The sequence below is a fragment of the Aedes aegypti genome, chromosome 1 (genome assembly GCF_002204515.2).
Source record: "Aedes aegypti strain LVP_AGWG chromosome 1, AaegL5.0 Primary Assembly, whole genome shotgun sequence".
Lineage (NCBI taxonomy): Eukaryota > Metazoa > Arthropoda > Insecta > Diptera > Culicidae > Aedes > Aedes aegypti.
In genome coordinates, this window is record NC_035107.1 from 73,857,935 (window position 1) to 73,883,561 (window position 25,627).

The 25,627-nt window shown below is 41.5% G+C and overlaps 1 protein-coding gene across 2 annotated transcripts in view; it reads right to left on the bottom strand.

Moving 5' to 3' along the window:
• LOC5579485 (septin-4) overlaps window positions 1-25,627 on the bottom strand; it is an 81,600-nt gene that overhangs the window by 23,642 nt on the left and 32,331 nt on the right. Inside the window, exons 1-2 of one of the 2 annotated variants that reach the window (XM_021839945.1) lie at window positions 8,736-8,754; window positions 8,282-8,675 (exon numbers count right to left, since the gene is read on the bottom strand). In XM_021839945.1, the coding sequence (XP_021695637.1) occupies window positions 8,282-8,288 (7 nt within the window). In that variant the 5' untranslated portion in view covers window positions 8,289-8,675; window positions 8,736-8,754. Of the gene's footprint in view, window positions 1-8,281; window positions 8,676-8,735; window positions 8,755-25,627 lie in introns of those variants that run through there. The other variant, XM_021839949.1, reaches the window with a different exon arrangement.

Sequence of the window (25,627 nt, forward strand, 5' to 3'; positions counted from 1 at the left end):
TCCACAGTTATTAACTGAGAGCTTTCTATGCCTAAGTTGCCCTTTTCGCATTGGTATATCGTGTGGCAGGTACGATGATACTCTATGCCCAGGGAAGTCAAGGAAATTTCCAATACGAAAAGATCCTGGACCGACCGGGAATCGAACCCATACACCTTCAGCATGGCTTTGCTTTGTAGCCGCGGATTCTAACCATTCGGCTAAGGAAAGCCCCATAAACGCACAATTGTCCCATGTGAATAGGAAATCCAGTAAGCATGGGACAGACATGCTATTATGGGGTGAGATCCCTTGAAGAGGGATAATCGCATAAGTGAAATGAGAGCGTACAACTCCATTCCACAATGGATCGAGCAGAGCTTATAGCATATTACAGAATATTAAGAATCTTAATTGAAGGGCCCAAAACGCAAAGGAATGCAAGTGACATTTTGGTCGGTTTGAGGTAAGCATACCGAAAAATTCTACAGTGTACAAGCTTTCTAACGGTATTTTGGGTGATTTTTCCGTCCAACAGAAAATATGACATAATTTGTAGCAGATTGGCTTATTTTTCTTGCTCCCATACAATTTGTATGGAATGGAAAATTACTCAAAAAACTTTAAAGTTGATTTTCTCAAAACTAGGTTTCTGTCACTTACACCCCTTTGCTTCTAACCCCATCAATAGGGTCCTAAATCCTTGTCCCAATTTTAGTGCCAAACGCTTAAGGCTAAGTAGCCCGTCATTCGTTTTAGCAGCAATGATGACTTTTCAGCTTGCATTTCAAAGTGATGAAACTCAATCTTAATAATTTATTCTGACTTGGAAAAGTATCACTGTACACGCTATCATGCATAAAGTGTGCTGATACTTTTTCAGCTGTGTCAGTGCAAAATCAACTGGTATTCTTTGATTCGAAATCGTGAGATGAATTAGCAACAATCATCAACGACGCGTACAAATTTCAATGACGGCCTACTTCGCCTTAAGTTTTAGTCAAAAACTTATGTCCACTCAATTTTCTAATGTTTTCCGTTGGTTTAAGTCCAAAAAGATTTTTTTATGCTTTTGTAGATTTTTCCACACCCCATCGCTCAAACTAAAATTTTGGGTATATTTTGTTTTCTGTGTCCCTTTCGAAATGTCAGATAGGAACAACCCCAGTGTTAAAACTAAAACCCCTGTGGTGTTTTTGTCGACTAAGCGAACGTCAAACATGATCAAAAGTGTTCATTTATGGACCCAATTTTTGAATTAAGGTTCCGCTGGGCAAGTGGGTAAATGGGGTAAGTGAATATAAGTTGTGTATTTTAGTGCATATGTGAATTAACGTTTTAAACTCATGCGTAAACCTTTGAGGCCATTGAGAACATTACAGTAGGTAAGAGATTCCTGAGATTTTTCAACCATTTTTGCATAACAGAGCAAAAGATTGTTGACATGTCAAATATAATTTCGTAAGAAGTTGGTGGCGTGCAATCTTATTTTAAAATTTTTACTGGAAAAAAATTTCTATACCACTTTTAAGTTGTCCTCTCTGTCAGTTTCAAAATGAAATTAAAGAAGTTTTAGAATTAATTCGACGTAGACCTAAAAATAACTAAATTAAAATACCGTCAATTTTCTAATCACGTGGGGCAAGTGAAAAGTTTCTCATCAGAGATTGAATTTGTGTTTGATCTTTAGATTGCTATAAATAAACAAAGACGCACAGTGCGCATCGTACCTTCGTGCTGTGCGTACACGAATTCTCTCTGCTCTTGGAAGTTTTCTTAAAAACTACCTAAAGCAATAAAACAGTACTTTTCAGTGCTACATAAACAGTAGAGTGGTTCAAAAAATCGTTTTTGCTCCACACCGCTCATTCGATTCTAGATCAAATTCTGAGTGTCCTCCCAAAATTTGAACTCATTTGGATGAAAACTGAGACTGCACAAGCCCTTTAAAGTTTATATGGGAATTACTATGGGAAAAGCAAGCAATTCATTCAATCGGTCATAGTGTTTGCCCATGTGCTCTTGGGGATTACAGCAACGTTGATACTGTGAGATACATTTATCAGCTACAACTTTGCCGAAGACCGTTTTCAGATCGGACGCCTCAGTAATTAGTTATTGATTTATATCTAGTCACAAATTCTACAACAGTGCTCATATAACTTCTGAACAGGCAACATTGCTGCACCTGGCGCGAAAGATAGCACGCACAAATCATGGCTACTATGTTTTACGGCATATATCCAGTGATGCCTGCAGAGCAGCCCAATAATTATAACCAAAGTTTTACAACTCATTTATAAATCAATAATTAATTACTGGGGCCTCCGATGTAAAAACGGTTTTCGGCAAAGTTGTAGCTGATGAATGTATCTCACAGTATCAACGTAGTTCTAATCCTCAAGAGCACATGGGCAAACACTATGACCGATTGAATGAATTGCTTGCTTTTCCCATAGTAATTCCCATATAAACTTTAAAGGGCTTGTGCAGTCTCAGTTTTCATCCAAATGAGTTCAAATTTTGGGAGGACACTCAGAATTCGATCTAAAATCGAATGAGCGGTGTGGAGCAAAAACGATTTTTTGAACCACTCTAATAAACAGTACTCTTCAGTGCTAAAATTCAAAACAGTACTTTTCAGTGCTACTTAAACAGTACTTTTCAGTACTTTTTTTTCTACTATTGATCCCTTTACGATCCTTGTTTGGACCCGTGCCTTCGATTTTTCGTTGGACCCGTTGGCGAAAGCTAGCGGTGGTAATCCTTCTTGGACACCGTCTAGGGAAAAAACCTCTCGAAGGTCACGTCTTCTTATTCACTAAACATGGTTGCAACAACAAATAAAAGGAAGGGTGAATCTTTGAATTCACAACTGCCTTCCAAAAAAGTGGGATTTAAAACTGTCACTAAACGTGGCAAGAATGGAAGAAAGGACGTTTCTTCGGAATGCGAACTTTCTTCCAAGGGTGAAATGAATAATTGTATTGAAATGAGCAATCAGTTCGATGCTCTAGACACATTTTCCGAACACCAAATCGAAGCAGCCTCTAGCCCAGGCTCTTTGATTCAAGTGAGGAAGCAAAGAGTGCCGCCTATCGTGGTCAGTTGTAATTTGGGGGATTTAGGCAGGAGATCTTGAACTCCATTAGGGGAATCAAGGTTTCCTTCCAAATCGCAAAGAAAGGAGACTGTCGCGTTTTGCCGGAAACTCTTAAAGATCGCGAACTTCTTCTCAAACATCTTGAAGAGAAGAAGCACAATTTTTTTACTTATGACGACAAAACTGAACGTTTGTTCAAAGTTGTCTTGAAAGGTCTCTCAAGTGACTATAAGTCACCTGAAGAGATCAAAAATGGAATAAATGATTTACTTGGATTTTCCCCAGTTCAAGTAATCATTATGAAAAAGAGAACCCAATCTGGCATTGATCGGAAAGGGCTTTCTCAAGAATTTTATTTAGTTCACTTTAACAAAAAAGAACTAAATAATATTAAAGCTTTAGAAAAAGCAAAACTTTTGTTTGATGTCCGTGTGACATGGGAACATTTCCAGAAACCTGGAGGAAATTACCAGAACCCCACTCAGTGCCGTCGGTGCCAAAAGTGGGGTCATGGTACAAAAAATTGTCGCATGGATGCTAAATGCATGATTTGCGGAGGTTCTTCTCACGCTAAGGACGTCTGTCCTGTGAAAGAAGATACCAGAAAGTTTGAATGCGCCAATTGCGAGGGCCCTTATAAAGCTAACTTTTGGGAATGCCCTTCACGCAAGAGAATCGTTGAGGCTCGTGCCAGGTAGATGAAGGATAATATCCGTTACGATAACGGCCGTTTCCGGAATTTTCCTGGTAGAGTATCGAACAATGCTCATATTTCAATTAACGATCGCTTGATCATGAATCATACCCATCAGGAAGATCATAATCATGCTCATTCACAAACTAATTTTAATCCGTCGGGTAGCCGTTCGAATCTTTCAATTTCGAATGTATCTACCCACGGTTAATCCTTTGCCGATATCGTAGCAGGAAATTCGAACTCCTCCCCTGTTCGATCCATGGGTACCCATTCTACTTGTTTCAAATCAAATGGAAAAAACCCTACCGCCACAGGTAACTCCGCATCTTCGTCTACCGAAAATTCTAATGGGAAATCACATGACATGCCTCTGATTTTAATTTTCTAACTGAACAATTGAATCTAATGATTGATGCAATGTTCAAAGCCACCACTATGACTGAAGCAGTCCAAGTAGGTGTAAAATTTACAAATCAAATTGTTATTGGATTACGTTTTTCTAATGGATCCAAATAATAATTTAAATATTTAAAATTGGAATGCTCGTTCTCTGAATGGTAAAGAGGACGAGCTGTTTAATTTTCTTACGGTTAATAACGTGCATATAGCAGTTATTACTGAAACGTATTTAAAACCTGGATCTTAACTCAAAAGAGATCCTAACTTTTTTGTTTATCGTAATGATCGACTTGATGGGGCATGTGGGGGAGTTGCAATCATCATTCATAGGCGTATAAAACATCAACTGTTTTCATCATTTGAAACTAAAGTTTTTGAAACTTTGGGTGTTTCTGTTGAAACACAGTTTGGTAAATATACTTTCATAGCTGCCTATTTGCCTTTTCAATGCTCTGGACAGCAAGTTAATTTGCTCCAAACTGACTTGCGTAAATTGACTCGCAATAAGTCAAAAAATTTTGTCATTGGTGACTTTAATGCCAAACATCGGACATGGAATAATTCTCAAAGTAATTCCAACGGCAGAATTTTATTTGATGAGTGCTCTTCAGGATATTTCTCAATTCAATACCCTGATAGCCCCACATGTTTTTCCTCTTCTAGAAATCCATCCACGATTGATTTGGTCTTAACCGACTCTAGTCATCTTTGTAGCCAACTGATTACTCATGCTGATTGTGATTCTGATCATGTCCCTGTTACATTTCAAATATCCCAAGAAGCGATTCTCAATCCTATCAGCTCCACTTTCAATTATTTACGAGCCGACTGGAATATATATATAAAACGTATGTTGACTCTAATCTTGGTGTTAACATTTCTTTAGAAACAAAACTTGATATTGACAAAACTTGACTTTAACAAATTCCATTGTTGAAGCCCGGAGCATTGCAATTCCAAAATGTGAAGTAAAATTTGAATCCGTGATTATAGACGATGATCTTAAACTCTTGATCCGTCTTAAAAACGTGAGGAGAAGGCAATTTCAGCGCACTCGTGATCCTGCTATGAAAATTATATGGCAGGATTTGCAGAAAGAAATCAAGAAACGTTTTGCTCAATTAAGAAACAAAAATTTTGAAAATAAAATTTCTCAATTGGACCCTGGCTCTAAGCCTTTTTGGAAATTATCTAAAATCTTGAAAAAACCTCAGAAGCCAATACCGGCATTGAAAGAGGAAAACAAATTGTTACTAACTAATTGCGAAAAAGCTCAAAAACTTGCTATGCAGTTTGAAAGCGCGCACAATTTTAATTTAGGACTTACTAGTCCAATTGAAAATGAAGTTACTCAGGAGTTCGAAAATATTCTCAATCAAGAGAACTTTTTCGAAAATGCCTGGGAGACTGATTTGGAAGAAGTGAGAACTATTATTAAAAAATTCAAAAATATGAAAGCTCCTGGCGATGATGGAATTTTCTACATCCTCATCAAGAAACTTCCAGAATGTAGCTTATCATATTTAGTTGATATATTTAACAAATGTTTTCAATTAGCATATTTTCCTGACAAATGGAAAAATGCTAAGGTTGTTCCAATTTTAAAACCAGACAAAAATCTTGCAGAAGCTTCTAGCTATCGTCCAATCAGTTTGCTTTCCTCCATCAGTAAACTTTTTGAAAAGGTTATTTTGAACAGAATGATGGCCCACATCAACGAAAATTCAATTGGCATTTCATTGGCAAAAGAACAGTTCGGAATCCGCCATGGACATTCGACCACTCATCAACTTTTACGTGTAACAAATTTGATCCGTTCCAACAAATCTGAAGGCTATTCTACTGGTCTTGCTCTTCTAGACATAGAAAAAGCATTCGACAGTGTTTGGCATGAAGGTTTGATTGTAAAATTGAAAAACTTTAATTTTCCAACATACATTGTTAGAATAATTCAAAGTTATCTGTCAAATCGTACACTTCAGGTTAATTATCAGAACTCCAGATCTGAAAGACTTCCTGTAAGAGCTGGTGTTCCCCAAGGCAGCATTTTGGGACCAATATTATACAATATTTTCACATCTGACTCACCTGAGTTACCTCAGGGATGTGAAAAATCCTTGTTTGCGGATGACACAGGCCTCTCCGCCAAAGGACGGAGCCTGCGTGTCATCTGTAGTCGATTGCAAAAAAGTTTGATTATTTTTTCTTCATACTTGCAAAAATGGAAGATTTCTCCTAATGCTTCCAAAACTCAACTAATAATATTCCCACATAAACCAAAAGCTCTTTATTTGAAACCTTCAAGTAGACATGTTGTCACGATGAGAGGGATTCCAATAAATTGGTCAGATGAAGTTAAGTATCTAGGGCTCATGCTAGATAAGAATTTAACTTTCAAAAATCACATTGAGGGCATTCAAGCCAAATGTAATAAATATGTAAAATGTCTCTATCCCCTTATTAATAGAAAATCAAAACTTTGTCTTAAGAACAAGCTTTTGATATTCAAACAAATTTTCAGGCCAGCCATGTTGTATGCTGTACCAATATGGACTAGCTGTTGTAATACCAGGAAGAAAGCTCTGCAGAGAATTCAAAATAAAATTTTGAAAATGATTCTGAGGCTTCCTCCCTGGTATAGTACCAATGAGTTACATAGAATATCCAATGTTGAAACATTGGAACAAATGTCAAATACAATCATTAATAATTTCAGGCAAAAATCGTTACAATCTTCTATTGCCACGATTAATGCGTTATATGTTTAGGTTAAGTTAGGTTAAGTATATTAAAAACTTTTTTTTCTCTTATAAGCAGGTGAAATCAACTCACCTGTAAAAAAACTGAACTGCTACGGCAAATGAAATGTAATATGTTGTTAACAAAATGTTAATTAAATCTTAAATTTGTTTTACCAAATTGGGATGATAGTGTTGTCAAATAACACAGAACACCTAGATATAAGAAATGAATGTAATGTTTGAAATGATACTAATAAAGAACTTAAAAAAAAAAAAAAAAAAAAAAAAAAAAAAAAAAAAAAAAAAAAAAAAAAAAAAAAAAAAAAAAAAAATTGACAAGCATAAAACTTTCATTGTGTACAAGTTACTTATGTGATTGTTAATTGGTATTCCTTAACAAATGTTAAAGTTAATAGAAATTGTGAATATGACAGTTGATTTTTCAATGTATTGTTCAAAACGACAAACCCCACAAGTGGGGCAAGTGAAAAGTAGAGAGACATTTTTCAAAAACTTTATATGTATTTTTTTCTTCAAACATAAAAATTAATTTTGACATATCGTTTGTATTTGGTGGGAGTCAAGCTTAAAAAATATACACGACCTCATTTATTTTAATTTAAAGTCGTTATGGTGTTAAGAAACTCAACTATACGATTTCCATTACCCACTTGCCCCACGGTACCTTAAAGTTTAAACATGATACAGCCGTTATTTGAGCGGGAAAAATTCCTAAAGTAGTTGCAGTAACATGCTCTTTCGTGTTATTAAATAAAAACAAGATTTCATTAAAAATTTTAGGACCCAATTGAAGAGAAGTACCTCCTATATCTCCCAGTGGTGATAATTTTTATCTTGGTACATCCATTTGCTTAAAAACAACGAGCTACACACTCGATTACCAGTGTATTTTAGGACGAGATCATAAGTTATGCGAGTAATGTTCTCGATTCCAACGAAAATAGCGTTGGCATGATGTATAATACTAATACTGTTAGCTTTTGAAATTGTTTTACTTAATTGATTAACAGAAACAATGTTATTTAGTTTAGTATATTGTGAGTCTCGTAGTATTAAAGATACCCCATTTTACGGTGTATCCTACATCCATATTACAGAACATGTTATATGATACAGATCATTCCGAAAAAATCTTTAGCAACATATTTTGCTTTTTCTTAATGACTTTTACGATACATGTTAACAGAAAAAGCACATCCGTACGGTAAAATCTGTGGTGTAGAAGGAAGTTTTCTAGAAAGGGTTAAAGACATAAGTGATTTACACTTTACCCAATATGTAACATTTCTGGTTCCGATTCATGTAGTTCAAAGAAAGGTGATAAAAGTTCATTATACTTACCAGCCATGTTTTGTTTTGCTGCACCGTTGGCTGTTTTCCTTTCGAACGCTGCTTTCCTTATGCTAAGCAAAAGCCTATCCCAATTCTGGCAGCCTGCCTGCCAGCTTCTACAACCGAGCCGTATTGACTGCTCGGTGGTATTCCTCCCCCTTTGGGTAATTCGATTTCCTCTACCAGGATAGACAGAACGTCGCCCCTGTTTTTTTTTCCTTTTTTCTTCCTTTGTCACCCCGTCGCTACGTATTTGATTCACATTCGTTTTCGCTAATCCTCATTTTCAAGACATTTTCATTCACTGATTTGCCTTTCCTCAGACAAATGCACCTTTCCCAGATTCCACAGACACTATTTTCCAGCACCTGTGATCACAAAGCTGTTTTTCGTTTTTCCTTCCCTGCAAAATAAGCAAATCACTGTTTTATCACAACCGAGCAACTTGTCACGACTGTCACACTGTTTGGATGCTCTCTTTTCCTCGTCGTGAATCTCTGCCAGGACCTGATGGATAAAAAGCGTTCTCTATGTTGATATCGGATAGTAGGTATAGTTCATCTGTTGCGACTGCGCGCTTCTGAATGCTTCTCACTATCATCTAACAACCGTCTGCACGGAGCACAATCATCCCCTCACACGAATCGAGAGACGGAATACCACCCCCTGCCTGTTATCCGCATATGTACACGCAACATGATTTCGATGTTGGTGTGGTGTCGTGTCGGTTACACAAGGCGACAGTGTTTCACGCATTTTTACCATTCGCAATGGATTCAATAGATTTTTCATGCAGTACATATAGTTTTTGTTTTTAGAAAAATAGGTTTTTTGTTCAGAAAATAGCATGTTTTCATGAATATTAAACTTTTTGTTTCACAAAAATTGATTTAATCTGCTAATAAAAATGAATTCTTGAAATGTGTTTAACAGGCTTACTCTAGGGAATATCCATACTAAAACAGTTTTGAAATCACGTAAATCTAGAAATATGCCTTATTTATCACAAAATGTTACCATATTTCCACGAAAATTCACATGTCTGTTTTACAACTATTAACAATCATATTATTAATTAACCATTATGCCTTTCGAAATCATACAGTGAAACCTACATTAGTCGATATCTGAAGGGGCCATCGTCTCATTTAAATGTCAACTCGTAGAACAGGATTGTTTTGGAAAGCTGTTTGAGGGGACAATCAAATACTGAGCTGTTCGGTAATCCAATTCGCATGGTTTTCAAATTAATTATCGCATTACTCGTGGTAAAGATGGATTAACTATGAGTGAAATTATGTAAAAAATCCACGCACTCAGGTGGGATTCGAACCCACGACTCTTATATCCTAGAGTGCTTTACCAACTAAGCTACCGAGCCACTTGGTGACTCATTAACTCATAAGGTTACGATTTTCGAATTCAAATCCCAACAGATCCATAAATTTTCAAAAAAAAAAAATCTTCCAGGTATTTAACCTGGAAGTGTTCAGAGAAATGCTGATGGAATACTTAGAGTAGAGAAAGGAAGAATTTCTAGTTGAATACTTCGCAAAACTCCTGGTAGATTCTCTCACGGAATAATTGGTACTTTTTCTGAATAAAAAATACTCTTTGCATTTATTTTTGATTAATTACCTGGAGGAATTTCTGATAACTCTGAATATGTTCTAAGAAGAGAAATCTTTCAAGGTTTTCGTGGTGAAAGTTCAATGTTTAAGGTAGGGAAAATCAGGTTTGGGGGGGGGGGGGGGGGGGACCTGAAATTATACTGTGTAAAGTTTAACTACTGATAATACTGTTTAGCAAGAGTAGTTGACGGAACAAGTTGCAGAATGATGATTTTTACAGCACGAGTCGTAAATTTCACACACTGCTTGACCGTTTTCGGGCAGCCATCTCGAGGTGAATGATTGAAATAAATGTTAAATAATTCAATCGCTAATATTTCGCTTGTATTTTCAACCAATTGAAATCTATTAGCGCTAACAGCAAGAGCACAATCATTTCGTTGCGATACATATAAACAAGTTCAATTTAAAAAGACAATTTACACCGTCTTCAGCCATAGGCTGCACAGACTGAACATAACTTACATTAGACAACGGACACACGGAACGACCAGTGGACCAATGAAGAATTTTTCGTTTGACGAAAAGTTTTCTCCGACTGGGGCGGGAATCGAACCCACACTCTGTAGCACAATACGCCTAAACGACTGACGCCGCTAACCGCACGGCTACGAAGCCCACAATTTCATGCTGCCTTTATCGAGCAAAAATGCAAAACCCTGAAAACCGGAAAAATCGTGTCACCACTGTGCTCGAGTCATTTCGCATTCGGGTTTGAAAAAAATGTTGCGAAGAAGAAGATAACAGTTTTGAAGAGCTTTGGATTTTGATGGTCGTGTAGAAAAATGTGAATGTCGAGGTGGTAAATGTTTGCTACAGTACATTTCCCATCCCTGGTGGTGGCTAAGATCTTCTTTGCATTTTGCACGCAAGCATATCCGTAAGCAAACCTGGCGACACCCAAATGGCGAACTTTGACACCAAATCGACCATGTTCTGGTAGACGGCTGACATTTTTTTAATGTCATCGATGTTAGAACTTTCAGGGGTTCTAATATCGACACAGACCACTATCTCGTTATAAGTAAAATTCGTTGTTGTTGCGTTTCAATATCCAACGCCTGTCGGCAGGTGGTGTAGCAGCGGACCACCATCAAAATCTCGACGAGCTGATTAGTGAAACCAGCGAGAGTATATACCTCAGCGATCTGTGGGAGTCAGTGCACGGATACACGGAGTGGTGAGCACAGTAACGCGAGAAGTGGTAGATACTGCTCAACGAAGACCAAGGAACGGTTGGTTCGACAAGGAGTGCCAGAGAATGACGGAAGAGAAGAACGTGGCTAGAAGCTGCATGCTGGTATCTGGTACTCGTCAGAGCAGAGAGTAGTACAAGAAAGCAAAAGCAGCCGAAAAACGGATCCTTCGCAGAAAGATAAAGGAGCGTGAAGAGGCCACAATTGCTCAGGCGCAAGAAGCTTTGGAATAGAACGATATGCGATGGTTCTACGAATCTGTAAAAACAGCGCCGTCTTCCGCCATGTGCAACGGAACGAAGATAACGGAAGTGGATCTAGTAGCAGGGGGCCTTCCTTAGCCGAGTGGTTAGAGTCCGCGGCTACAAAGCAAAGTCATGCTGAAGGTGTCTGGGTTCGAATCCCGGTCGGTCCAGGATCTTTTCGTAATGGAAATTTCCTTGACTTCCCCAGGCATAGAGTATCATCGTACCTGCCACACGATATACGAATGCAAAATGGCAACTTTGGCAAAGAAAGCTCTCAGAGCTCTGTGGAAGTGCTCATCGGAACATTAAGCTGAGCAGCAGGCTCTGTCCCAGTGAGGACGTTAATGCCAAGAAGAAGATCTAGTAGCAGAACCCAAATCGATGACGATGGGCAGGTTGTGGAACCTCCAACACTAGATGAGGTAAAGAAAGCTATTGATGGGCAGAAGAATAGCAAGGCTGCTGGAAAGGACGAGCTCCCGGCTGAACTTCTCAATGACGGAAGTGAGCAGCTGCACGAACTCCTTCACCGTATCATTTCGAGGATATGGAAGGAAGAACGAATGCCTGGATGGTCTCATTTGCCATTTTTACAAGAAAGGGCATCGACTGGAGTGCGCCAATTACCGAGGGAAAACTCCTTAATTCGGCGTTCAAAATCTTGTCTGGAATTCTGTTCAACAGATTGAGACCTCACGAGGAGTCCATTGTCGTCGAATACCAAGCTGGTTTTAGAAAGGGACGATCAACGACGGATCAAATGTTTATCCTGCGTCAAATCCTAGCCAAATTATGGGAGTATAACTTGCAGACTCATCATATGTCTGTAGATTTTAAAGCAGCGTACGATTCAATGAAGAGAAACGAGTTGTGGCAAATTATGTCCGAACATGGCTTTCCAGCGGGTTCTCTATGTGATGAAAAGTTTGAAATGGTGGAAGAATTTGTGTATCTTGGAGCACTTGTGACGTGCGATTATGATGTTACCCGCGAGGTAAAAAGACGTATTGCAGCTGCGAGTTGGGCTCGCAGCTGAAGTTCAGTAGCCTGGAAACGAAAATAATACTTGTCTTATACCAGACACTGATTCTTCCGGTTTTTCTATCTGGCCATGAATCATGGACACTGAAGGAAGTCGACCGGAGTGCTATTTGAACGTAAAGTGCTGCGAACAATACTCGGCGGTAAATCAGAAAACGGCATTCGACGGCGTCGCTTGAATCACGAGTTGTACCAAGTGTATAACGAGGTGGATATTGTCAAGCGCATAAAACACGGCAGGCTATGTTGGGCTGGTCACGTTGCCCATATATCGGAAGAACGACAAGCAACAGAGAACCCGGACGATGCCGCCGACTTCATGGTAGGCCGCACACACGATGGCTTTTCGCAGTTGAAGAGGACTTAAGGGCACTTAACGTTCAGGGCGACTGGAAGCGATTGACCCAGGACCGAGCCTAGTGGAGGAGACTCATTCATTCGGCGCTGATTCATCGTAGCGAATTATAGCCCATCAAGTATCAAGTAAGTACGGTCAGGTATGGTTTTGTAAAATGTGAAAACTCGACAATCTTCAATATTTTGAGATATTTTAAACCGGTTTGTATAGCAAATTTGGAGTCAGGAAATTTTGAAGAAGTAATTCGTAGGTTTTTGATGACGACGGATGAAGGAAAACCATCGTAATGCTATTGAAGCAATGAAATTCAGAAGAGCTGATTTGCTTCCGACTATGCATTAACTACTTTCAATAATGAGAATACTCTCTGTAACAACTTGTTGTGCCGAATGATCATTCCCATCGTTGAGAAATTTAAAAACATATTTGTGAAATAGCCATCGCTGTGAAGAATCATTCCTTTTTTCCTTTTCAGTAAAACTGACCTTCAAATACTACAGCAATTACTCCCGTAATTCCTTTTAAAGTTCCACTTGAGATTTTCCAGGAATTTCCACTAGGAGATCCTGTAGGTTTTGCAATAATTATTTTATCATTTTTTTTCTGGAAAGTCTTCCAAGATTGGAGATCTATTAAAGGTTTCTCTTTTATAGGAATTTATCTAGTATTTTATCAGGATCAGTAATATCTTTAGGAATTCTGTCCAATTATTTCGTAAATTTTTTCTTAGCATCTCCTTGGAGACGTTCTAAGAAAAATCTTGGATGAATTGAAAATTTCTTTGAGAAATTTTGGAGAAATTTGTCAAGGTATTTTAAGATAAATTTTTAGTTGCAATATTAAAGAAATTCCGAACGTAAATTAGAGGATATTCAAAACCGGAATTATTGAACCTCTATAGCTATTTCTGAACTCTATGGAAGAACCGCTGGATTAGTTCCGAGAAAGATCGCTTCATTGAGTAATGGATCTTTAAAGAAATCTTTAGAGTATTTCTTTGTGAATATCTTTGGATGAATTCTTCAAGGTATCCCGAACAAAAATGAAATATGTCAATTGTATGTTAAAACCCTAGCTACACCACTGAACCTACCTGATTGAGAAACATTGAGTTGTGGATATGTTTATTCTCCAATAAATAATCCAACTCTTACGGCATATTTCCCAATTGCAAAAAATGTTTTTTTTTTGTAATTTCTTATCGAAATAGGCTGTTTTTCATCACGCCAATCTGCCATGAAACGGCCTACTTTTCTGCACTGAACTATGCGGTGCGGTAACAATAATTGCGCAACTTAATCAGTAACATAATGAATACTACGCGACGCTTTTTTATTACGCAACTGGATGTGTCCATAGTTTATTTCATGGCGCTCTCTCTTTCGCTCTTGAACAAAACTTGAAAACAATGGTGCCAGTACCTGCCGATTCAGGTAAGAGATTCTGACTTGGAATTGGATCATCTGGTTCTCCGACATTACCGGGAAAATCATTACCTGGTTGTGCTACTCTTTCCCGAGTGTCAGTTCACTGAACGTCGTTTCATTAAAAGTTAATCATTCGAATGCAAATCTCCCGAATAACCCTTTTCTTCGAAAATGACTCATTTTGGATCATCTCAAATTCACCATTCTTTATTTTGTTGGCGGTTCTTTCAAGTTTCATCGATCTCGGCATTTCAGGCAATATCTGTTTAGTCGAAAATTACCAAATATCTTCTTCTTGTGATTGCTTTTTGTTCTTTCTAGTTTATCACTTTGGCACTGAATTTGGGGTACAGACATTCAGAAATATTACATTCGGAGAAAAATTACACAATCAAGTAAATTCAAGAAAAACTTAGATCTATTGAGTTGCAATATCTCGGAATCCAATGATGGACGTCACAACGGCGAATCGTGTCCATATTCTCGATTAACATGGCACTAAACTTATTCTTGATTATTTTAGCTTTCTTCAAATCACAAAACTAAAATGAGAATTGCACTTATGTATCTCGGTTCTCTCGCAAGCTTAGTGTTTTTTTTATATTTTTGTTGGGCGCAGTCGTCTCTAGTTCGATGAACACATATTGAAAGCAGCGTTTACTTTACATCAGCTTCAGTGCTGTAAATATTTATTTAAACTTATTTCAAATACTCCAATAACATTATTAATAGCTTACATGATAGTTCCTAAATCGACACTTCTAGAGACACGTACCACCCAACCGACTGATTACTATACACTATTCACGAAGTATATAACTTTCAGACTACAGTGTCACCAGTTTCACTGAAACACTCTTTGAACAGTCGCAACAATTTTGATACAATATCAAAATTGTATACTTATCTGTTTTAAATTAAGAGAATAAAAAACCCATTATAATCCCAAACATTTTAAAATGCTGAGGTTTTCCATTTAGTCAAATGCACCCCACCATATTTCTCCCAACTTAGTCGTAACACTAGCAAGAAGGACAACATATTTAGTTTATAGCAGTTTGAAGATGTCTTTCGATAAAGTATCTATGGAAACCGAGGGAGCCAAGAATGTCCATGGCTAGTGTGACATAATTTGTGCTTAGCATCCTGGGGGTGGATATCAACAAGCAGCCAGGCTGCTGTCAAGCAAAAATTTTCTTCAAAATGATCTGAGTATGCCTAGGAGTGTGCGGTCTAAAAACTGCTATTCATTTTATGTGGCACATAAACTATCAACTGTTGGAATACTTTTACTTGGTCTTATTGATGCGTAAGTTTTTCAGAACTCTTGTGAAATATGTTTTTAACTAACACACGGTCAGAAACTATCTAATTTAGCTGATTTTTGAACTAATTGCCTGCATCAAACTGCAGAAGCTTTTTTTTTTTTTTTTTTTCATGCATCTCTAGGAGTTAATAAAAAATCTTCTCAAGACTGGCCTGTATTTGTTCATGCTCATGCCACAGTGTATGGTTTGGCACTGTGTGGGATTCGCAATGGGGCGCCTACCCACTAAAAAACAGTCTCCTAGGTACACCGTCACCGTAAAGAATTCTTCTCCGGCACCACCTTGCGGTATTACTTCGAAGAAGAGGCGACACATGCTACGCGCACCCTTCATTAAGCCCTTCGGCTCCATCATTAATTTGTTAGTTCCATTATTAATTTGTTTCGCTTTCAGCGAATGCCATGCCATGCTGAGCCCTTCGGCTCCCATTAATAATTTGTTAGTATTCCTAGTTTGTGATCTAAACATGCCATATTCAGCCATTCGGCTCACGATACCATGGGTGCCAGAAACTCCCTGACGAAGGAAGTTCTCTCGGTGCTGGACGCGTGCCATTTAGCACTCCAGGTTCTCGCGCACTACTCGGATAGTCCCCGGCGGTGAATCTACCCACCCCGACGAAGAGTTCCCCGGAGGTGGAAGTTCTTCCGGTACCGATGCTGCCCGGATAGGTGCCAAGGTCGATCCTGCGATTCCGGTTGGTGGATGACTTCCGGTTCACAGGTGCCCTGACGACCAATTTGGCAAGACAATTTACACCGTCTTCAGCTCAAGGCTGCACAGACTGAACAATCACAAACATTAGGCAACGGACAACACGAAACACCCAGTAGCCCAATGATGAATTTTTCGTTTGACGAAAAGTTTCTACCGACTGGAGTGGGAATCGAACCCACACTTCATGGCACAATATGCCTAAACGACTGACGCCGCTAACCGCACGGCCACAAAGCCTACAACTTCCGGTGCTTTTCCACGATCTACACGATCTGATCGGGGAGATCATGCATACCTACCGGTTGGGTGCCGAGGTCGGTTCGGCGATTCCGGTTGGAGACTGACTTCCGGTTTACCGGCACCTCAACGACCCAGAACCAGTACTGCGTCGCGTTCTGCTCGGTCTAGTCCCTGGCGGTGGATCTAGCCATTTAGGTCTCCAGCATTTGTGCGCGGCTCGGGCAGTATACGACCGGGCTACGAAACCCGACCCGAGTTGTCGCCGCGCGCACTTGCTTGTTCCTCCCTCCACTTCCGCTGAAGCAATGACATTATTTTCGTCACCGCCATGTTCACCGCGTTCCACATCACCTCATCGCTACACATTCTATCCACTACGTTGTCTACGGTTACGTCAGCCCCGCAGACCGCTGTCATCTCGCTACGTTCCGCAGCAAAACGTGGACACTCGAAAATGATGTGTTCCGGCGACTCCTCTACGACTGGGCACTCAGCGCAGAGCGGCGACTCTGCGTGGCCGAACCTGTGCAGATATTTCTTGAAGCAGCCGTGACCTGACAAGAACTGCGTCAAGTGGAAGTTGACTTCTTCATGGGATCTGCTCACCCATTTCGCCAGATTTGGAATAAGGCGATAAGTCCACCTTCCCTTCTCAGTGGTATCCCACTCGCGTTGCCATTTCACCATCGTGTCGGCTCGGGCAATCTTCCGGGCTCCTCCAGTACTACTAGCTTCGTAGCACTCCTTATCCTCTTCCAAAACGTAGCCGATAGGGGCCATTCCGGCAATCACGCATACTGCCTCCGAAGATATAGTTCGGTAGGCACTCGCTACCCGCATGGCCATCAGCCTATACGTGCTGCTAAGCTTGACTCGGTTCCTCTTCGTCTTCATTGCGGTTCCCCACGCCGGGCTAGCGTACCTCAGGATCGACGTAGCCACGCTAGACAATAGCCTCCGCTTACTGCTGCAAATCGCCGAGTTATTCGGCATGATCCTGGACAGCGCCGTGGCTGCCCTCGCTGCTTTCTCGCACGCGTAATCGACATGGCAGTTAAAATTCAGCCGATCGTCGATCATTACGCCGAGGTGTTTTAGCTCCCGCTTTGAGGCTATGGTGTGTTCTCCCACTGTAATCTCAGCCTTTTGCACCACTTTTCGGTTGCTGATAAGCAACAGCTCCGTTTTTTGGTGGGCTATCACCAGTTTCTTCTCGTACATCCAGTTTTCGACTGCGTCCACTGCTTCTGTAGCGAGAACCTCCACCCTTTCCAGTGAGTCACCAATGACCACAAGCGTGATGTCGTCTGCAAATCCAACGATTTTGACGCCTGTTGGCAGCCTAAGCGTCAGCACTCCGTCGTACATAGCATTCCACAACGTTGGACCCAGGATAGAGCCCTGTGGAACTCCCGCATTTACCGACCTCGACTTCTGTCCTTCGCTAGTGCTGTAGCTCAAGACCCGGTTTTCGAAGTAGCTTCCTAGTATCTTGCACAGATAATCCGGAACCTTCATTTTATGTAACGCCACAGCAATGGCTTCCCAGCTTGCACTGTTAAAGGCGTTTCTCACATCTATCGTCACGACAGCACAGTAACGGTTACCTCTTCGTTTTTTGTCCTTGCTTTGTCGGCAGTGTCAATCACTGTTTTGATGGCATCTATCGTTGACCTTCCTTTCCGGAATCCAAACTGCCACTCCGACAGTCCACGCTCTCCCTCAGTGAACGCCATCAGTCTATTGAGGATGATCCTCTCCAACAGCTTTCCGAGTGTGTCGAGCAAACATGCATGCAGAAGCTTTGTGTGAATTATTTTAAGTATGCATCTTGAAAACGGTTTCCTGCGAGACAAGCGAACAAACAACGGTTAGCACTGGTAGAAAAATTTGTGTTTAAATTGAATAACCAAAATGTTGGAGACCATACCCCTCAGCTTAGCATCAATGAAACAGAATAAAATGATATTGAAATGTACTGATAAAGATTTGGTTTTCCGGGTAATGGTGCATCCCGGTAAATGTTTTTTCCGGGTAATGGTACATTCCGGTAAGTGGTCTTCCGGGTAATGGTACACGGAGAAAATGAAGTACTCAAAAGTGAGTTCATTCTACTCAATTCTGGGGGTTCGTGCGTTAACCTAATTTTGGGTTGACGGAGTAGAAGTTGTTTTCATTTGCAGCCGTGCGAACAAATACCTACTGGCTAAGTTCTTTTCACTCAACCGGCAGATCAAATAACTCAACTTCCAGTACTGTGCCACTTACTCAAATTTGAGGTAACGCACTAAGGTTCGATTTTTGGGTTGTTTTGCTCTTCGCTCTCTGACAACAATAGAAGGAGCGAATGAAATGGGGAGAGAAAAATAACTCAAAAGTAAGTTGAAAAATACTCAAATATGGGTTTTCCGTTTTCTCCGTGTACATTCCGGTAAGTGGTCTTCCGGTAAATTGCATTCCGGGTAATGGTATTCTGGGTAATGGTAAAGAATCGGATCATCTAGCTCTAGTAGACGTAGAGGAGGTACCTACTAGAGATGGTCGGGTTTCACATTTTTCAAACCCGAACCCGATCCGAACCCGAGACAAAAATTGAAAAGCAAACCCGGACCCGACCCGAACCCGAAAAATGTTTGCTGTGTAAACCCGAACCCGACCCGAAACCCGAAATTTTTTTGTAAGAAAAACCCGAATAAAACCCGAGTTTGAAAAGATGGTAAATTCATCGTTTCTGATGCATAGGGAAGCTTTTAGGTTGTTACTCTGTTCACAATTCTCACCAAACCCGACCTAAACCCGACTCAAACCCAACTTTTTGTAAGCCCGAACCCGACCCGTACCCGATAGTTTTGTAGCCTCCAAACCCGACCCGAACCCAAACCCGAAAAATTTCAAATTTGCGAACCCGAACCCGACCCGAACCCGTCGGGTTCGGGTTCGGGTCGGGTTTCGGGTTTGAAAACCCGAGACCCGACCATCTCTACACCTAGTTAGTTTTAAGAAGCATTGCAATATGACGCATACTGTGGTCAAATATAAGCGTCGTAGCTTTCAAAAAACCCACTGCCGTAGTGAATCAAAAGTGCCAAGAATAGGATCCGGCTCCCTATCATCAATTCAATGCTGACGATTAACAAATAAACAAATTCCCAATAAACAGACTTAATCAAAAAATTTCTAGCCGTGTGTTTAAAAGAAACATATTTAAGAAGAGTTGTAAAAGACTTCTGCATAATTTTAACCAAGCACAACATTTTTTTAACAGTTGGCAGTCTTTGTGTAATATAAATTGTATAACTTTTTTTTAGCGTGACGAAATCATGACCGAACATTCCTGGGCATACTCAGGCTGTGAACCGTTTCACCAGTTCGTTTAACTATTAGTTAAAATTTGACGTTTCAATAGTTATCTTCCCCTCAAAGGGTTAAATTGAACATCGCAGTCGACCCATTTGAGCTTTGACAGTCGAGTAGTTATTTCAGAACAATGTTGACAGATGATTAGTTATTCTCAAATTCACGGGAGCAAAAAATAACTTTTGAACTGTCAAGTTTAACCATGCTCCAGAGCAGGGTTATTTCTAACCGGAGGAGAAATAACTATCGAGCTGTCAAATTTTAACTAAAAGTTAAACGAACTGGTGAAACGGTTCACAGCCTCAGATCATTTTTACGAAATGTTCTGTTTGACAGCAGCCTGGCTGCTTGTTGATTTTCAATTCGCATCCCCTAGATGGTAACCATGCCGCATTCAACAAAGTTTGACAGATTGGAGTGCTGTTATGAGGAATATAAGCAAAAACAATGAAAACGAATATTAGTTTGGTTTTTTTTCCATCCGGAATAGTGTGTTTGAGTAGGGAGTCGATGCCGGTTATGGACCCTTAGCGTATTATGGACCCCCTACAGAAAAACATAAAATTGACACTCAAAGCAACCTTACTCCTTCGAAAATCCACCGGGGGAACTTCGATTGCATTGTTGTCAGCAATTTCAGGCAAAATATTCGGTTTGATTCGCAAAAATACAGATATTTGAACAGTTTTGTAAATTAAACCACTCAAGAGGGTCCATAATTAGCATTTCCAGGTGGATCCATAATAGGCACATCGGCAGCGTTCCGGATTACATGGGAATCAAATGGATGGTCCGTAATAGGAAACGTCAAATTTGTAAACATATCATTGGGGAAAAGCGTCGAGAATGAACTCCAGCTACTAAGGGGTCCATTACTAGCATTGAAACCCTAATAATGCAATGATGACGTTGGTATGGTGAGTAATGAATTTCCAATGCTAATGGTGTTACCGCATCCTAAGAGCCCAAATATTTATTTAGGAGGTATAAATAAGGCAAGCTATCAAGATTTAAGTGCAAGTCAATCACTTTAAAAGCAGCTTTTATTACAAAAAGGTGTATTATATTAATCTTTTATCATAGCCGTAACAAATAAGTGTCATTCAGTTACTTCAAGCAGTTTTCTGCAATAAATCTGGTTTTTAGTGACAAAATTTTTACTTTATTCATTTATTTATTTAGTTAACATCTACACAGATAACACTGAATCAACAATTTCATGCCACAATACTCGATTCGTGGCCGCATCTCTCCATCCTCGGTTCTGTCCCACGCTCGCCAAATCGATACGCACTTGATCCGCCCACCTATTTCGCTGCGCTCCACGCCTTCTTGTACCAACCGGATCCGAAGCGAATACCATCTTTGCAGGGTTGCTGTCCGGCATTCTTGCAACATGCCCTGTCCATCGTATCCTTCCAGCTTTGGCCACCTTCTGGATACTGGGTTCGCCGTAGAGTTGGGCGAGCTCGTGGTTCATCCTTCGCCGCCACACACCGTTCTCCTGCACACCGCTGAAGATCGTCCTAAGCACCCGACGTTCGAAGACTCCAAGTGCTTGCAGGTCCTCCTCGAGCATCGTCCACGTTTCATGCCCGTAGAGGACTACCGGCCTTATGAGCGTTTTGTACATGGTACATTTGGTGCGGGCGTGAATCTTTTTTGACCGCAGCTTCTTCTGGAGGCCATAGTAGGCCCGACTTCCACTGATGATGCGCCTCCGTATTTCACGGCTAACGTTATTGTCAGCCGTCATCAAGGATCCAAGGTAGACGAACTCGTCGACCACCTCGAACGTATCCCCGTCTATCGTAACACTGCTACCTAGGCGAGCCCTGTCGCGCTCGGCCCCACCAGCTAGCATGTACTTTGTCTTGGCCGCATTCACCACCAGTCCAACTTTTGCTGCCTCGCGTTTCAGGCGGGTGTACAGGTCTGCTACCTTTTCAAATGTTCGGCCGACGATGTCCATATCATCCGCGAAGCAAACAAATTGACTGGATCTCGTAAAAATCGTACCCCGGCTGTTAAGCCCGGCTCTCCGCATAACACCTTCTAGCGCAATATTGAACAACAGGCACGAAAGTCCATCACCTTGTCGTAGTCCCCGGTGGGATCCAAACGAACTGGAGTGTTCGCCTGAAACCTTCACACAATTTTGCACACCTTCCATCGTCGCTCTTATCAGTCTCGTGAGCTTCCCGGGAAATCTGTTCTCGTCCATGATTTTCCATAGCTCTACGCGGTCGATACTGTCGTATGCCGCCTTGAAATCGATGAAAAGGTGATGCGTTGGGACCTGGTATTCACGACATTTTTGGAGGATTTGCCGTACAGTAAAGATCTGGTCCGTTGTCGATCGGCCGTCAACGAAGCCGGCTTGATAACTTCCCACGAACTCGTTAACTACGGGTGACAGACGACGGAAGATGATCTGGGATAATACTTTGTAGGCCGCATTTAGAATGGTGATCGCTTGAAAGTTCTCACAATCTAACTTGTCGCCTTTCTTGTAGATGGGGCAGATTACCCCTTCCTTCCACTCCTCCGGTAGCTGTTCTGTTTCCCAGATTGTGCCTATCAGCCGGTGCAGACAAATGGCCAGTCTTTCCGGACCCATCTTTATGAGTTCGGCTCCGATACCATCCTTACCAGCAGCTTTATTGTTCTTGAGCTGGTGAATGGCATCCTTAACCTCCCTCAAAGTGGGGGCTGGTTGGTTTCCATCTTCCGCAGTACTGACGAAGGCATTTCCTCCGTTGTCCCGTCCTTCATTGCCTGTGCTCTCAGCACCATTCAGGTGCTCGTCGAAGTGCTGCTTCCACCTTTCGATCACCTCACGCTCGTCCATCAGAATGCTCCCATCCTTATCCCTGCACATCTCGGCTCGCGGCACGAAGCCGTTGCGGGATGCGTTGAGCTTCTGATAGAACCTACGCGTTTCCTGAGACCGGCACAGCTGTTCCATCTCCTCGCACTCCGTCTCCTCCAGGCGGCGTTTTTTCTCCCGAAAGAGGCGGGTCTGCTGTAGCCGTTTCCGTTTATAGCGTTCCACGTTCTGCCGGGTCCCTTGCTGCAGCATGACCGCCCGCGCTGCATTCTTCTCCTTCAAAACCTCCTAGCACTCCTCGTCGAACCAATCGTTCCGTCGACTCCGTCCCACGTACCCGACGTTGCTCTCAGCTGCATCGTTGATGGCTGCTTTTACTGTTCTCCAGCAGTCCTCAAGAGGGGCTTCGTCCAGCTCACCTTCTTCCGGTAATGCAGCCTCGAGTTGCTGCGCGTATGCCGCTGCGACATCCGATTGCTTGAGCCGCTCTAGGTCATACCGGGGCGGCCGTCGGTACCGTACGTTATTAACGACGGAGAGTTTTGGGCGCAGTTTGACCATCACCAGATAGTGGTCGGAGTCGATGTTAGCGCCACGATAGGTCCTGACGTCGATAATGTCGGAGAAGTGCCGACCATCAATCAGAACGTGGTCGATTTTCGATTCTGTCTGCTGTGGTGATCTCCAGGTGTATCGGTACGGAAGGCTGTGCTGGAAGTAGGTGCTACGAATGGCCATATTCTTGGAGGCGGCAAAATCAATTAGTCGTAGGCCGTTTTCGTTCGTCAGCCGGTGGGCGCTGAACTTTCCAATCGTCGGTCTGAATTCCTCCTCCTGGCCAACCTTAGCGTTTAGATCTCTTATGATGATTTTGACGTCGTGGCTTGGGCAACTGTCGTACTCGCGTTCAAGCTGCGCGTTATCATCATCAGTGCTTCCGGAGTGAGGGCTATGCACGTTTATGATGCTGAAGTTGAAGAACCGGTGAAGAACCGGCCTTTGATCCTCAACTTGCACATTCTCTCATTGATCGGCCACCACCCGATCACGCGCCTCTGCATATCACCCATCACTATAAAAGCTGTTCCCAGCTCATGTGTATTGCCGCAGCTCTGGTAGATGGTTACCTCTAAACGTTCGCACCATTGATCCCTTCCAACACACTTCCTGCAACGCTACGATGCCGAATCCACGGTCCTTCAGCACGTCGGCGAGTATGCGTGTACTCCCGATGAAGTTGAGAGATTTACAGTTCCACGTACCGAGCTTCTAATCGCTAGTCCCTTTACGTCGCTGTGGTCTTCGCCGATTGTCCCGGTTCGTATTCTCTCGTTGATTATTCGTTGCTTGATTTTTTTGCGGCTGGCTTGCAGGGCCTGACACCAACCCCCTAGATTTCCGGAGGACCATTCCCCCTAAATGTTCGGAGGACCATAGTGCGCAGTTTAGCTTAGAGTCCTTCTCTGGCACTCGGACGATGATCAGTCGCCCCTGACATGGGGAACAGACGCTGTTGTGAGCCGCTCCTAACATGGAGTACAGACGCTCAAGGATTGCAGAAGCAAAAGCAAAAGCAAACCCCCCCTTCCCTGTCAGCATACGACCAAAGTTCCCACCGGGGGTTGGTTACCCGATCTTCCCTAAGGTTTTACTTTATATTTTGTGTAGTTAATTGTGTTTGATCCTTCGGCCTTGACGCTTGCTCCTGCGTGGGTGGGCGATGAAAACAGGATCAAACATGTCGCGCGTCGGTTGAGTGAAAGTGAAAAAAAACCGCTATCGGTTAGTTGTGTTTGATCCTTCGACCTTGACGCTTGCTCCTGCGGGGGCGTTCGATGATCGCGGAAATTATATTTCTAGAAATAATCCAACGCAAACGGCGTTTTTTATATTTGCAAACAAAAATTGTATGCAGCTCGTTGCAAAACTCTATTTTTCAGCACTCGTCGTAATTATCCAATTGTATGTACGACTCGTGCTGAAAATATCATAATTTTGCAAAATGTGGAATTTTATGAACACGTTAATATTTTTGCTCAAATGCACATGTGATATACAAATTTGCAATTTATAATGATTTTTTTTTATATTGCTGTGCTAAAATCGGTCATTATAAGACTTAAATCATTGTTTCCATAAAAAATATGTATTTTTCCAAAAACACATTTTCTCCAAAACTCTACAATGAAAATATAGATTTTCGAAAATGGTCAAAGTATGCAAAAAAAAGTTTCAATTTTGTCGACCAGTGTTATCGGTGTTACGACGACGGCTCTGTTGTTTAATGTTGCACCCGCACCCAAAATTCGTTCGATGGACAACGTAAGAGCTGTTGGTTCACTACCCACCCAATCTTAACAGACGCTTCTCTTCTCCGCAGTCGAAAGACATGAGGTGGGTAATCGGGGCTTGGCTGTTTGTTTTGGGTCGTTGGTTGGTAACGGTCGGTGATGAATGATGAGAGGGGATGATGGAAAATTCATTCATACAAAGAGCGAGATAATGGGTTGTTAACTTCTGGCGCCTTCAGAGCGGTGGTTGTTGTGGGTGGAAATGCTGACAGCAGCGGATGGTTCCGGTAACCAGTGCCATCTTGTGTAATATTGAGGAAAACCTGTTCAATTGAGTTGTGAACATGAGTGCATTAAAATTACTCGTAATCGTATGGAGATGTGTCGGTAACGTCTTTCCGTTCTTTCAATAGATGCAAATATTAAATAATCAGTCGACAGGACGGGCCTTTCATAGCCATGTGATAACGTCTTCAGCTATAAAGCATAAAACATAGTGGGTTCGATTCCCGCACGGACCAGGATCTTTAGGCGATAGTAGTTTATGATGATTTTCACAGCACGAGTCGAGGCAGAGTAGAACCTGTTAATTAAAACTCGTATTATACTGTGTACATGGAGGAATGCTTGCAAGAATCCCATATTAAATCGGATAAGTAAGTGAATCAACAAACGGCACAATAAACTTTCG